The 16,174-nt window shown below is 36.0% G+C and overlaps 1 protein-coding gene across 1 annotated transcript; it reads left to right on the top strand.

The window, feature by feature from the left end:
* The first annotated feature begins 1,007 nt into the window (after window positions 1-1,007).
* Window positions 1,008-10,049, top strand: LOC139868974 (uncharacterized). The gene is made up of 4 exons (XM_071857308.1): window positions 1,008-1,088; window positions 8,194-9,359; window positions 9,537-9,852; window positions 9,999-10,049. Exons 1-4 carry the CDS (start codon window positions 1,008-1,010, stop codon window positions 10,047-10,049), a joined length of 1,614 nt encoding a protein of 537 aa, XP_071713409.1.
* The last annotated feature ends 6,125 nt before the right edge of the window (window positions 10,050-16,174 follow it).

The raw sequence follows: 16,174 nt of genomic DNA, 5'->3' as shown, positions 1-16,174 counted from the left end.
TGAGTCGTTAATTCATCGTTAGTCGTTACATGTAAGTGTTGTTTTGAAACCTTTAGGTTAACGATCTTGTTAAATGTTGTTAACCCAATGTTTATAATATCAAATGAGATTTTAAATTATTATATTATCATGATATTATCATGTATGAATATCTCTTAATATGATATATATACATTAAATGTCTTTACAACGATAATCGTTACATATATGTCTCGTTTAAAAATCATTAAGTTAGTAGTCTTGTGTTTACATATGTAGTTCATTGTTAATATACTTAATGATATGTTTACTTATCATAGTATCATGTTAACTATATATATATATCCATATATATGTCATCATATAGTTTTTACAAGTTTTAACGTTCGTGAATCACCGGTCAACTTGGGTGGTCAATTGTCTATATGAAACATATTTCAATTAATCAAGTCTTAACAAGTTTGATTGCTTAACATGTTGGAAACATTTAATCATGTAAATATCAATATCAATTAATATATATAAACATGGAAAAGTTTGGGTCTCTACATCGACCGTGCAGGCTTCTGACCTCTGAATTTGTAGCCATTTGTGACCTTTAATTTTGTCACTTTTCCTCATTGGATGACTGCAATTAGAAGCCAAAAACATCTAAAAAGATCTGCATTACCCCTTTTATCTTAGATGTATTCTTGAAATTTGACATTGGCTCAAAAGAGGAAAGCCCCATTGTACTTTGATATCGGCTAAAAAGTCACGTTTTCACCCCGGTATTAAGGCCCCAAAACATTAAAGTTCCGAGCTTTATAGCCAAAATGCCCACTATGTCGATTGAAATTGAAGATCAAGTAATTACGAAGACGGTGCAAAAAGAATCAAGAGAATCGGAGCTAAAACGAAGATTCTAGAGCGAAAACGGTGAAAGACAAGAAACCAAGCTACGATAAAGGAAAACAAGTTACGATCCAGTGAATTCAGCAAACCAGGACAGGCCAAACGGCTTGCCAAATGGCCTGACACTATTGGAAATGGCTTGCCAAACGGGCATAAAAAACAGGCCACCATTGCAAACGAGCCCTGCAAACGGCTTGCCAAACGGTCTTCCAGCAGTTTGCAGGCAAAATTCACTTCTATTTAAAGGGTCTTTGTCATCCCTTTTTACACACACTTCAATTCACTTCTTTCTCTATCATTCTACAATACTAGTCATACTCTCGAGGTCTTCGACTCCGTGCGGGAAACCTAGTACCCGGAGAAGAACGTCGAAGATTGTATTAAGAGCGGTCTGGAGTTTGAAGTTGTCACTTTTGTATTCGGAACTCGTTTAATCTACTGGTACTTCTATCCTTTGTCTTTATATAATGTATTCCATTACTATGCTTTGTGATATTGTTGCCATGATTAGCGAGTAGTTATTTTTAGTGTATGCTATGATGTAGTCAGTTATAATGTTGAAATAATATTATGGTTTGTGTATGTTGTCAAAATGCTTTCCGATTATGCTTTAAACTCAATTGATTTTCCAAATAATAGAACGTAGTTATTGGCTCTGTTATTGGGAAGTCGTGAACCCCGATTCAGAGTACACTATCTGTGTCACCCCTTGTTAAGAGAAGTCTATCGGATACAACGTAAGTTTGACTGAGGCACGCCGGTTGTATTAAGTCTACCGGGCCTTGGATTCTGACTGAGGACTCTTTCGCAGTGAAACATCTAACTAGAACCCTAGTACATTGTCGGTCTTAGACCATGATAGTGTAGTCACCAAGCATATAAACTTCACACGTGCACGCTGAAGCACAACGGTTGTTGTAAGATGCACCTCTACTACGTAAGGCCATGAAACCTGGTCAGTGCTGATTAGTACACTTCACCATAACGCGGTCTCAATCATTGCAACCCGCTTGAGGGATTCTTAGTTAATTAAGGAACTATTTGTTTCAACACATAAAGGATTGGACTGTTAGGATAACCGAACGTGTTCATGGAAGTCAAACCTGACTTGGCCATGGTGTTCTTTATGGTTAAACTCTTTTAAGGGCCTAACTATCTTTTAAACCCAATCATTAGCGAAAGCATCAAGACACATCACACCTCTCGGATATGGCAAACCCTGTATTCTATTATGCATAAGAAAGTAAGACCATTGTGGAATGTTAATACGTCACCCAACCGAGTCGCTCAGTTGGATGAACCATCTAAACGTGTATGCCTGCAGTCAGACTGCACGGGTGTCGGGGGTAAGGGACATTGCTGTCTATTCAGATTTTTCAAGCCTAACGCATTACCCAGTGACATGTCTTACGACATGGGCGTTTAGGACCAGTGTAATGTGTACAAGGTCACTACCTATTCATGAGACAGCATTCCATAATCTCGGCAGAGTAATTGATAAAATCATAGTATGTACTTGTTTTAACCTTATCTGAACTACAAATTTTATCGCATTTACTTTACTTTATCTTATAAACTAAGAAAACCCAAAAATTAGGTATAAACCACTACTCCTTCACTTTATAATTATCTTAAGCTTTAATTATAGGTTCGATTCTACTGATATCTAAAAAATACGACCCTAGGTCAAACTTCCCTTACTCATAATAAGAAGTAGTACGATTTAGGCCCCGCTAAATATAAATTTAAAACTATTGATCCCCCTTCTTGAGAGCTGACGCCTTGCTGCCTGACGACACCGCATAAATAAAACCGTCCATTTCGGCCATATCGAGAGATAGATATCATACTTCTAGTGTGTCATTGATTTCTCTTTATGGAAAATGCAGAATTTTGATCCTTTGACAAACCACGAGCTTCTAAAGATCGTATCACAAGTCTTCCATGCATTTTGTCAACATTTAGTTGCAAGTATATTCTTTCATTAGTTACATTCAACACTCCAAATAAGACCAATTTGTTTTACATGAAGACTTCTAGAGAATTACACTAATCATAAAGAGATAAGCATACTTAAGCGTATAAGTAATGCTTAATGATTAATCAAGTAGAGAGCATCTATTTAGTTGGAACTTTAATGACCATCCTAATCATGTCTACATTTATTTTAGATTTAAAAAGGATGACTTGCAAAAGGACATTTAGCAACACTTATGTGTTTAACATTAATCACAAGCTAAAGTGTCATTAAGACGTCATTAGGTGATATTAAGCGAGATTAACATCCTAGAGACCAAAACTCTTTTGGATATGAAGAGGGAAACTATTCTAACCATGTTCAAACACGTTTTGTGAATTATAGATGCCCCGAAGTGGTCAAACTTTATTTGGTCAAAAATTTGGACAGAGAGAACTGCGATCTATCCACGGTCAGCCGTGACCATGTACCTGGTTTCTCAGAAACCAAGGTACAGGACACCCACGGTCTAACCTGCGGTCGAACGTGGTTCAATCAGTGTACTTCCTGAGTTTTTCAAAGGACTCTTTTGACTTGTTTATTATGTTTATCCATCATTTGCTAAAGATCATGTAGGCTCGTGAACTTGTGTTGTGCTATATGCTTTTAAGCACTTAAGACTTGGTGTCATCATCAAAACAAAGTGATTAACATTTGAATATTATCATTGGATCACTAACCAACTGCTTCCCTTACGATTTCATACCATTTCTGTGAATAATTAAGATATTCAAATTTATGTGTGTCGTCGCTGAAATACAAAACTTCTGTGTAAAGGGAAGGTACTTCTTCTTCAAGTAACACATACAATGTCAATAACTCAAAGCCACAAATGTTTATTTCATTAAACGATTTTTTCGAGCCATTCGCTTACATTTTTTTTAGTCAAACTCCCTCCAAAATAAACGCCGATTGCTATGATATCGCTGTTATTGAGACACACACACAAACACACACACACACAGATATATATATATATATATATATATATATATATATATATATATATATATATATATATATATATATATATATATATATATATATATGTTATTCAATGGAAATTGTTGAAATTTAGAATGTGTTTTAAAGAGAAGTTGAATAGGGTTATTTGAAATGGTGTGTAAAAATGTTAAGTGGTTAGTAGTATTTATAATAGGATTAAAATTAATAATAATAATAATAATAAATCCGTTGGCATCAACTGTTATAAAATTCAAAGTTGGGCTTCATGATTCATCCAAAACCACCGCTACTTGGGCGACCTTGTGACCAAAACTGCCGAACCGACGCCAGCGCAGTGTAGGCCGACCATCGGTCACTAACGACACCAGAACATACATGCGATACCGTTTGCTCTTAGGAGCTTATGAAATGAAAAATTACAAAATTATACATTATAAAAATTTTGTTTAACCATTTATGTCACTTCAAATGTTTAAACTTCGACTACAGCTACTTTGTAACAAACAGTCATAAAAAGGCCTATATTGAGTGTACCTCCTAACTTACTTTTTCCCTGCCCAAAAATTCAAATTTAAATTCACAAATTTTTAACCACGATTGCTCCTTAATTCTAAAATAGTTAGATCTCACCACCACTACCAACCATTAAACTCGTATCCTTTTTGTGAACACACTAGTATTAACCTCGTTGCCATCTAACACCTGACTCCTGATACGTCATTTTGCTCTTATGGTAAAGCCAATCTATACTCTACTTTTCCACTCGGTTTATAATATCAAAACACCCGATGTACCTTATGCTCGATTACTCTCACTTGCTGAATCGTGTACTCTCTTTCCAAGGTAGCCTTAAGCAGCACCCTACATGCCCCTGAAACTCTTTCTCTCCATCTTCTCCTACATTTCACGTGTAACACTTTAGGGGAAATCACATATGACGATGACAAGATATATCTTATGATTATAAGATAACTCTCTTACTTACTGTGACGCCCCGTACAAAATCATCGTGTACGGATCATCAACAACAGGATCATTACAAGGTCAAACACTATATGCTGTTTAAAAACCAGTTTTGCATTCATGAAAAGATAACGTCAAAAGTTTTACAAAAGATAACGTGCTTCTACGAATATAAAGCATAAACATAAGTACGTGACTCAAAGGTCATTACAAAGCCATTATTCAAACATAACATAAGTTGTGAATGCAAGATAAAAAGTTCCATGATTGAGACATTTCTAAACAATACAGCGGAAGTCTAACACATCAGTCTATTACAGCGGAAGCAATAAGCGTCTTAGTTACCTGAGAATAAAACATGCTAAAAAGTCAACACGAATGTTGATGAGCTATAGTTTTTGTAATTAACGATATAATGTAGACTACGAGATTTTGTTTTCAAAACAGTATGAAAAGTATATGCTTATCCATGGGCACCCGGTAACTAACTTAACGTAAAAATAATATATTACCCCCTAAAAGTACACTTGGCGAGTGCGTATATTCTAGAAGTATTAAACACCCGTTAAATGCTAGCGCGACTAGCCCGAGTGGGGATGTCAAACCCTATGGATCCATATCTAAGATTCGCGTCTACCAGTTCAAAAACTAATAGTTAAACGTTACCGTGCTAAGGGGAAGTTTATGCCGTTATATAACTCACACATATATAAAGTTTAAGTACTCGTGTCAAGTAAGTAAAACATAAAAAGCGCATGTACTCTCAGTCCCAAAAATAGTAAAGTAGAAAGGGAGCTATAACTCACAGTGATAAATGCGGTAAAAGTCGATATGAAAAGTATGCAAGTAGTAAGTCGGTCCGAAAGGTCCTCAACCTAAGTCAAAGGTTACTAAGTCAGTATATTGTCCCAAAAGGTTTTAAAGTGAATAAATTAAGTCTTAAGTATCATCATCATCATCATTCTTAAAAGATAGAGTAAGTTTTCAATAAAAATAGAGATCAAAACAAAAGGCTGACTTCGTACAGCTGTTTCGACCTCTATACAAACCGAAAAGTTGCGTGGTCAGTGGCCAAGGCTCCGTATGTGAGTCCTCATACCGCTATCCAATTTTCAGATCCTAACTCAATGTCGTTTGACCGTGACGACGGTTCAAGCGCGAGTAGGTCAGAATTTTCAGCACGTCGTTACAACGGCGTAGTGATTTTCGGAAGGTTATAAATCCTAAACCGTATATCGGATTTAGGCGAGTCTTAAACAAAAAGTCATCTACTCGAAACGAAATATCTGAAAATAAATTTTCCAGATGCCCCAGGTAAAATGTCCCGTTCATATTGATTATAAACGTTCCATATTAATTGATTTTGTTGCGAGGTTTTGACCTCTATATGAGACCTTTTTTCAAAGACTACATTCATTTTTAAAACAACCATAACCTTTATTTTATCAATAAATGTTTTAAAAACATTACGTAGATTATCAAATAATGATAATCTAAAATATACTGTTTACACACGACCATTACATAATGGTTTACAATAGAAATATATTACATCGACATATGTTTCTTGAATGCAGTTTTTACACAATATCATACAAACATGGACTCCAAATCTTGTCCTTATTTTAGTATGCAACAGCGGAAGCTCTTAGTATTCACCTGAGAATAAACATGCTTTAAACGTCAACAAAAATGTTGGTGAGTTATAGGTTTAACCTATATATATCAAATCGTAACAATAGACCACAAGATTTCATATTTCAATACACATCCCATACATAGAGATAAAAATCATTCATATGGTGAATACCTGGTAACCGACATTAACAAGATGCATATATAAGTATATCCCCATCATTCCGGGACACCCTTCGGATATGATATAAATTTCGAAGTACTAAAGCATCCGGTACTTTGGATGGGGTATGTTAGGCCCAATAGATCTATCTTTAGGATTCGCGTCAATTAGGGTGTCTGTTCCCTAATTCTTAGATTACCAGACTTAATAAAAAGGGGCATATTCGATTTCGATAATTCAACCATAGAATGTAGTTTTACGTACTTGTGCCTATTTTGTAAATCATTTATAAAACCTGCATGTATTCTCATCCCAAAAATATTAGATTTTAAAAGTGGGACTATAACTCACTTTCACAGATATTTCCTTCCTCAGAAATAAGACTTGGCCACAGATCGATTCACGAACCTATACAAATATGTACATATATATCAAAGTATGATCAAAATATAATTACAACCATTTTTATTATGTTTTAAAGATTTGAGTGTATTAAGTCAGCTGTCCTCGTTAGTAAGCTACAACTAGTTGTCCACAGTTAGATGTACAAAAATAAATCGATATATATTATCTTGAATCAATCCACGACCCAGTGTATACACGTCTCAGGCTAAATCACAACTCAAAGTATATATATTTTTGGAATCAACCTCAACCCTATATAGCTAACTCCAACATTACTGCATATAGAGTGTCTATGGTTGTTCCAAATAATATATATACATGGGAAGATATGATATGTCTATGGTTGTTCTCTCTTCTAACGTCTCTTTCTCTCTGCCTTGCTCCACCCTAAAAAGCAAACAACCACCTATTACATTTAAACTTAAATTGCTCTTAGCTTGGATCAAATTAGAAGCCGTCACCGGCACCATCAAAATCGCAGCAATTTTCTGAACCTGAGAGTATAACTTTCGCCGGCAAACCTCTCACAACGCGCCACCACGCGCCGCCTCTCAGGTCACCGGAATAGTTCCCGGTCTTTTTTTTTTCTCGCAGGTAATATAACGGAGCCTGTAACAAAAGTCCTCGCGATCCAGAAACCTAGCTAAGTCGCTGTTTGCTGCTACCTCTTTGTCGTCGGGAGCCGCTGCTGCTGGAACTCCTTCATCCTCATAAGGCTGTGTTTGTTTTCTCTGACCCTTAAATTTCTCTTCTCCATAACCTAACTTTTCTGTAGCCAACCTTACTGTACAATTTCTATTTGGTTTTCATAACTTAAACTTTTATGTTGTTTGTCTTTTTTTTTTACGCCTTTACAACCTGTGCTTTCCCCGAATTAAGAGTAATATTTTTGTAGCTATAGTATATTAAGTTTCCATCTAATAGATTTTTTTTTATATAAATTTATTAAGTATTTTCCATTGGGTATAAATTCTTCTTATATATACATATATATATTTTTTTCCTTTCTTTCTCTCCTATTTGACTATATTGGATTATATATTATTCTTTTATTGATATACCGCCTAGTTGTAATTTATATTATAGTATAACTTACATTTATATATCCTTTTTTAGTTCTAAATATTATAATTTACAATTTATACGAATTTATCTTATTCATATTGTTTAGCTTGTACTTGGTCATCTTTTTAGTGCACAAAGTAATATAGATCCTTCGCATAGTTTTGGTCACTTGAGGTCATGTTCTCCTGTTTTAGGGGTGGGTAGGCCTAGAGGGGTTAGAGGAGGTTGTAGGGTAGCCACCGTTGGTAAGATTAGAGTGGGTAGTTGGAATATAGGAACCTTGACTGGTAAGAGGATTGAGCTCGTTGATACCTTTCTTAAGAGTAAGGTAGACATAGTGTGTGTTCAAGAGACTAGATGGAAGGGTGAAGAGGCAATAGAGATTCAGAACTATACGTTGTGGTACTCGGGTTCTAGGATAGCACGAAACGGGGTAGGTATCTTTTTAGGAAAACTACATAAAGATAACGTTGTTGACGTGGGCAGGTTTAGCGATAGGATTATGTCGGTTAGTTTAATTATTAAGGAGGAGACTTTCATGGTCATTAGTGCATACGCACCTCATGCGGGTTTAGGTGATTTTGAAAAGAAGAGTTTTTGGGAATTGTTAGATGAGGTGGTGAGGGGGTGCCCAGCCGACCATCGACTGATTATAGGTGGTGATCTGAATGGACATATAGGAGTGGAGGCAGAAGGTTATGAGGGAGCCCATGGTGGCTTTGGGTTTGGTCCTAGAAATGAAGAGGGGCGCTCAATTCTTGAGTTTTCCATTGCCCACGAGTTGGTGGTAGCAAACTCTTTCTTCAAGAAGAGGGATGCTCAGTTAGCCACATTCCATAGCGGGGGTCGCAGCACCCAGATTGACTTTTTGCTTCTTCGTAAAGGGGAACTTAGGACATGTAAGGACTGTAAGGTCCTTCCAGCTTTGACGTGCTCCTCCCAGCACAGATTGCTGGTCATGGACCTAGTCACTAGGGGAAGAGTTGGCAGGAGGGCTAGGGCTGTACAACCTAGAATCCTTTGGAAGAACCTCTATGGAGCGAATGCGGAGACTTTTAGAGCGATTGTTGTTAATAGATTGAGTGTAGAAGAGGATTATATTGCCCCTACGGATGCAGACCAGATATGGAATCGCATGGCGTCCATTATCAGAGATGTGGCAAAAGAGACCTTAGGAGTGGATATAGGGACATCGAGAGCCCATAAGAGTAGAAGAGAGCCGTGGTGGCTTAGTGACGATGTCCAATCGAAAGTCACGTTAAAGCAGACGAGGTTTAGGGAGCTCATTACTCTTGGAGAAGGGACACCTGAAGAGAGAACTAGGGTAGAAGAAAGATATAAAGAAGCTAAAAGAGAAGCTAAGAAGGCTGTAGCAATTGCAAAAGACAAAGCATATGAAGACTTATATAGAAAACTAGACTCTAAAGAGGGAGCTAATGACATATATAGGATAGCCAAAGCTAGGGAGCGAGGAAGGAGGGACTTAGGTAACATCAAATATATCAAGGATGTAGCAGGGCAAAGTATAGTGAGAGAAGACCTTATTAGAAAAAGATGGGAAGAATATTTTGCATCCATTTTCGGTAGGGGAAGACCAGAGCGGAACGGTGAACCCCACGAGGTTCAGGAGTTTCAAAACAACTGTTTCTGCACGAGGATTAATCAGGAGGAAGTTAGATTGGCCCTACGAAAGATGGGGAGAAACAAAGCAGTAGGACCAGACCAAATTCCGATTGAGGCGTGGAAGTGCCTAGGAGGTGACGGGGTTAGATGGTTGACAAACCTTTTCAACACGATGTTTAGAAGCGCAAATATGCCTATGGAATGGAGACTCTTTGAGGTTATTCCCATTTACAAGAACAAGGGAGATGCGCAATTATGTAGTAACTATAGAGGCATAAAGTTACTCAGTCATACTATGAAGCTTTGGGAAAGAGTGATCGAGACGAGGCTCAGACGTGAGACAAAGGTTTCAGAGAACCAATTCAACTTCATGCCAGGACGCTCGTTGATGGAAGCGATTCACATAGTTAGAAGCCTTATGGAGAAGTATAGGGAAAAGCAAAAGAACCTACACATGACGTTCTTAGACTTGGAAAAAGCTTATGACTGTGTCCCGCGTTAGCTGATTTGGAAGACTCTTAATGCTAGGGGAGTCCCAAGTAGATATATAAGATCTATTAGAGATATGTACGAGGGGGCGAAGACTCGTGTACGTACGACGGTAGGAAACACAGAGTTTTTCCCGGTAGATGTTGGTTTACATCAGGGATCTGCCCTTAGCCCTTATCTTTTGGCTTTGATCTTAGACGAGTTGACTCATAGGATACAAGACAACATCCCATGGTGCCTGATTTTCGCCGACGATATTGTATTAGTTTCGGATTCTCAGGATGAGCTTAACAAGAGGCTAGAGCAATGGAGGATCGCCTTAGAATCAAATGGCCTACGGATTAGCAGACTTAAATCGGAGTACCTTAGATGTGATTTCAAGGGGGCGAAGAGGAACACGACGATATAGTGGATATCAGAATTGGGGATCAGATTCTACCCCCGCAAGAGTCCTTTAGATATTTAGGCTCGATGCTTCACATTTCGGGAAGGATAGATGAGGATGTGACGCATCGTATACGAGTAGGGTGGTTGAAGTGGAGGGCTGCGAAAGGGGTGTTGTGCGACAAGAAGGTCCCACTTAAACTGAAAGGTAAATTCTTTAAGGTGGCAATTAGACCAGCCATGTTGTACGGATCAGAGTGTTGGCCAATGACGAAGGCCCAAGAGAGGAGGATGGAGGTGGCAGAAATGAGGATGCTTAGATGGACGTGTGGTAAGACCATGCTAGATATGATACCAAATGGAGTTTTTAGGGAGAAATTGGAAGTTGGGAACATCATCAACAAACTTAGGGAAGGACGACTTAGATGGTTTGGGCATGTTAGGAGGCGCCCACTTTTAGCCCCAGTTAGGAGAGTCGAGACCCTCGCCGTTGGCGGCGTAAGGAGAAGGGGTAGACCTAGACGTAGGATGGAGGATAGATTGAAGCTTGACATGAAAGAGCTCCTACTGACGGAGGACATGACTTCTGATAGGAGCCTGTGGAGGAGTAGAATTAGAATTATTGAGTAGGTTTTTTTTTTTTTTTTTTTCATTGTGTTAGTTACTTTTATTATACAACTACATATATAACTATAACCAGATATTCAATAACCACACTATTTATACCCCTCTAAATGGTTTATATGCCTTTGTATCTATGTATATGTTTTTAGGCTATATATATGTACCGATGTATATGTTTGTATCTATATATATATGTATCTATGTATCTAAGTGCATGTATTGGTGTATGTAGGTTTGTCTGTCTTGTATCTGTACCTAGGTATATATATCTACGAATGTATCTATATGTATTTATGTTTAAGCATGTGTTTGTTTTTTTTTTGTTTTTTTTTCATGCTTTCGTGTGGTATATATATATCGATGTGTGTGTCTGTGTGGGTGCGTATATATATATATATATATATATATATATATATATATATATATATATATATATATATATATATATATATATATATATATATATATATATATATATATATATATATATATATATATATATATATATATATATATATATATATATATATATATATATATATATATATATATATATGTTTGTCTGTATGTCTACCTGAAATTAAATGGTTATGTGCACTATTTTATTCATGCTCTTTGCCCTACTGTTGTGCATTACTGCTATATGTGTCCCCTTTATGGTTACTGTATATGGTTGCTTCTTGCTAGGCGCTCATTACTCGTACAGGTACGTATCATTTGCCCTCTCTATTTCGTTCTTATGAGCTCTTCGGGCTGGAGGTCCTTTAGGAAGCAATCTCTTTTGCGCTAGAGTAGAGGGAGGGACGACCTTATCTAGGCGCGGGTTCTATACCCGCGGGTGGAGTAGTGACTTCTTTCTAATCTAGGGTACGAGGAATGATTGTCTACACTCACCTTCCCCATACCCCACTTTCGTTGGATTGGGTATTGTTGTTGTTGTTGTTGTATTAGAAAACATGTATAATACAATATAAGTTAGCTAGGTTATGATTTGTATAGATTTGTTAAACATTTCCCGTAGCTAAAAAGATCAAAAATATCCAATCTTGTTTTACCCATAACTTCTTCATTTTAAATCCGTTTTGAGTGAATCAAATTGCTATGGTTTCATATTGAACTCTAATTTAAGAATCCAATAGAAAAAGTATAGGTTTATAGTTAGAAATTAAGTTACATGTCAATTACTAAAGAGGTAGTCATTTCCGTCGAAAGAACGACATCTTGATGACCATTTTGAAAAACATACTTTCACTTTGAGTTTAAACAAGATTTTTGGATATAGTTTCATGTTCATATGAAAAATCATTTTCACAGAAGAACAACTTTTAAATCAAAGTTTATCATAGTTTTTAATTATCCAAACCAAAACAGCCCCCGGATTCACTACGACGGCGTATATCCGATTTTATGGTGTTCATCGTGTTTCTAGGTTTTAAATCATTAAGTTAGCATATCATATAGATATAGAACATGTGTTTAGTTAATTTTAAAAGTCAAGTTAGAAGGATTAACTTTTGTTTGCGAACAAGTTTAGAATTAACTAAACTATGTTCTAGTGATTACAAGTTTAAACCTTCGAATAAGATAGCTTTATATGTATGAATCGAATGATGTTATGAAAATCATTACTACCTCAAGTTTTTTGGATAAAACTACTGGAAATGAGAAAAATGGATCTAGCTTCAAAGGATCCTTGGATGGCTTGAAAGTTCTTGAAGCAGAATCATGACACGAAAACAGTTCAAGTAAGATTTTCACTCGAAATAAGATTGTTATAGTTGTAGAAATTGAATCAAAGTTTGAATATGAATATTACCTTGAATTAGAAAAATAACCTACTGTAAATAACAAAGGTTCCTTGATCTTAGATGATTACTTGGAATGGATTAGAAAGCTTGGAAGTAGACTTGCAAACTTGGAAGTATTCTTGATTTTTATGAAACTATACTTATGGAATTTATGAAGAACACTTAGAACTTGAAGATGGAACTTGAGAGAGATCAATTAGATGAAGAAAATTGAAAAATGAAAGTGTTTGTAGGTGTTTTTGGTCATTGGTATATGGATTAGATATAAAGGATATGTAATTTTGTTTTCATGTAAATAAGTCATGAATGATTACTAATATTTTTGTAATTTTATGAGATATTTCATGCTAGTTGCCAAATGATGGTTCCCACATGTGTTAGGTGACTCACATGGGCTGCTAAGAGCTGATCATTGGAGTGTATATACCAATAGTACATACATCTAAAAGCTGTGTATTGTACGAGTACGAATACGGGTGCATACGAGTAGAATTGTTGATGAAACTGAACGAGGATGTAATTGTAAGCATTTTTTTTAAGTAGAAGTACTTTGATATGTGTCTTGAAGTCTTTCAAAAGTGTAAGAATACATATCAAAACACAACATGTATATACATTCTAATGGAGTCGTTAAGTCTTCGTTAGTCATTACATGTAAGTGTTGTTTTGAAACCTTTAAGTTAACGATCTCAATTAATGTTGTTAACCCAATGTTTATTATATCAAATGAGATGTTAAATTATTATATTATCATGATATTATGATGTTTGAATATCTCTTAATATGATATATACATTAAAATATCGCTACAACGATAATCGTTACATATAAGTCTCGTTTCGTAATTCTTGAGTTAGTAGTCTTGTTTTTACATATGTAGTTCATTGTTAACACACTTAATGATATATTTAAATATCATTTTATCATGTTAAATATAGTGTATCAATATCTTAATATGATACATATATATTTAGTAGACGTTATCATAACGATAATCGTTATATATATCATTTCGAGTTTCTTAACTTTAGTAGACGTTATCATAACGATAATCGTTATATATATCATTTAGAGTTTCTTAACTTAGTAATCTCATTTCTTATGTATATCACACATTTTTAATATACTTAGTGAGATACTTACTCATCATAATCTCATGTCAACCATATATATATGTCTATATATACCACAACATGTAGTTTTTACAATTTTGTAACGTTCGTGAATCGCCGGTCAACTTGGGTGATCAATTGTCAATATGAAACTTATTTCATTTAATTAAATCTTAACAAGTTTGATTTCTTAACACGTTGGAAACATTTAGTCATGTAAATATCAATCTCAATTAATATATATAATCATGGAAAAGTTCGGGTCACTACAGTACCTACCCGTTAAATAAATTTCGTCCCGAAATTTTAAGCTGTTGAAGGTGTTGACGAATCTTCTGGAAATAGATGTGGGTATTTCTTCTTCATCTGATCTTCACACTCCCAGGTGAACTCGGGTCCTCTATGAGTATTCCATCGAACCTTAACAATTAGTATCTTGTTTTGCTTAAGTCTCTTAACCTCACGATCCATTATTTTGACAGGTTCTTCAATGAATTGAAGTTTTTCATTGATTTGGATTTCGTCCAACGGAATAGTGAGATCTTCTTTAGCAAAACATTTCTTCAAATTCGAGACGTGGAAAGTGTTATGTACATCCGCGAGTTGTTGAGGTAGCTCCAGTTGGTAAGCTACTGGTCCGACACGATCTATAATCTTGAATGGTCCAATGTACCTTGGATTTAGTTTCCCCCATTTACCAAATCGAACAACGCCTTTCCAAGGTGAAACCTTAAGCATGATCATTCCTCCAATTTCAAACTCTATATCTTTTCTTTTACTGTCCGCGTAGCTCTTTTGTCGACTCTGGGAGGTTTTCAATCGTTGTTGAATTTGGATGATTTTCTCGGTAGTTTCTTGTATTATCTCCGGACCCGTAATCTGTCTATCCCCCACTTCATTCTAACAAATTAGAGACCTGCACTTTCTACCATAAAGTGCCTCAAACGGCGCCATCTCAATACTAGAATGATAACTGTTGTTGTAGGAAAATTCTGCTAACGGTAGGTGTCGATCCCAACTGTTTCCGAAATAAATAACACATGCACGTAGCATGTCTTCAAGCATTTGTAACGTCCATTTGCTCTGCCCATCAGTTTGTGGATGATAGGCAGTACTCATATCTAGACGAGTTGTGACGATCGCTCTAAATTCATATGGACAATACGTCATTCATTGATTTCATTGCGAGGTATTTGACCTCTATATGATACGTTTTGTAAACATTGCATTCTTTTGAAAAGGCACACCATAAATGAATATTTAAATCAAAGGTTTTTGACATCTGATGATTTCTACATATAAACAATCACCGTAAATAATAGTTTACAATAGTACTTCCGTTGACAATGCAGTCAAAATAAGATACATGGTGATAATTTGGTGAATGCAACGTTACCTTGAAAAGTATGTCATGTAAGACTCCATGCACATAGCTTGTCTAACATATAAGCAACAGCGGAAGACTTCTAGGAAACCTGAGAATAAACATGCTAACAAGTGTCAACGCAAAGGTTGGTGAGTTCATAGTTTTAATGTTTCGCATAATCTGTGTATAAAGGAGGATCACACGATTTCAGTTGTTTCATCCAGAAACATTTATCAAAATATTCTACAAGATTGAGCACCCTGGTAACTAAACTTAACGTATATATAATATTTACCCTTTGTATAATCATCTTGATAGTACACGCAAACCAACGTATACGCTTCTCAAATAGCATACGTCCGTTAAAAGGCTAGCGCTCTAGCTCGAACGGGGATATCAAGCCCTATGGATCCATATACAACTACTCGCGCCCACCAGTTCTTATAACTAGCAGTTACTAGTTACCAAAGCTAAGGGATTTTCTGTTCAAACTCAGTGTAGAATTAAGTATGTACTTGTATCCATTGCGTTTAAAATAAAGTGCATGTATTCTCAGCCCAAAAATATAGATTGCAAAAGTAATTAAAAAGGGAGCATATGAAACTCACGCATATAAATATTGTAAATCAGTTAATAAAGGATTTGCATGTATTCTCAGCCCAAAAATGTAGAGAGTAAAAG

The sequence above is a fragment of the Rutidosis leptorrhynchoides genome, chromosome 9, assembly GCF_046630445.1.
Source record: "Rutidosis leptorrhynchoides isolate AG116_Rl617_1_P2 chromosome 9, CSIRO_AGI_Rlap_v1, whole genome shotgun sequence".
NCBI classification, from domain to species: domain Eukaryota; kingdom Viridiplantae; phylum Streptophyta; class Magnoliopsida; order Asterales; family Asteraceae; genus Rutidosis; species Rutidosis leptorrhynchoides.
The sequence above is the reverse complement of the archived record's forward strand: the minus strand, read 5'-3'. Positions and strand labels throughout refer to the sequence as shown.

Bases quoted from the DNA above. Each gene is read 5' to 3' on its own strand.
- LOC139868974 (XM_071857308.1), top strand. From the start codon at position 1,008: ATGGCTTGCCAAACGGGCATAAAAAACAGGCCACCATTGCAAACGAGC. The intron at 9,360-9,536 runs GTTTAGGGAGCT...TGACATATATAG, and splicing joins GTCACGTTAAAGCAGACGAG to GATAGCCAAAGCTAGGGAGC. The intron at 9,853-9,998 runs GTTAGATGGTTG...AAAGTTACTCAG, and splicing joins AGTGCCTAGGAGGTGACGGG to TCATACTATGAAGCTTTGGG.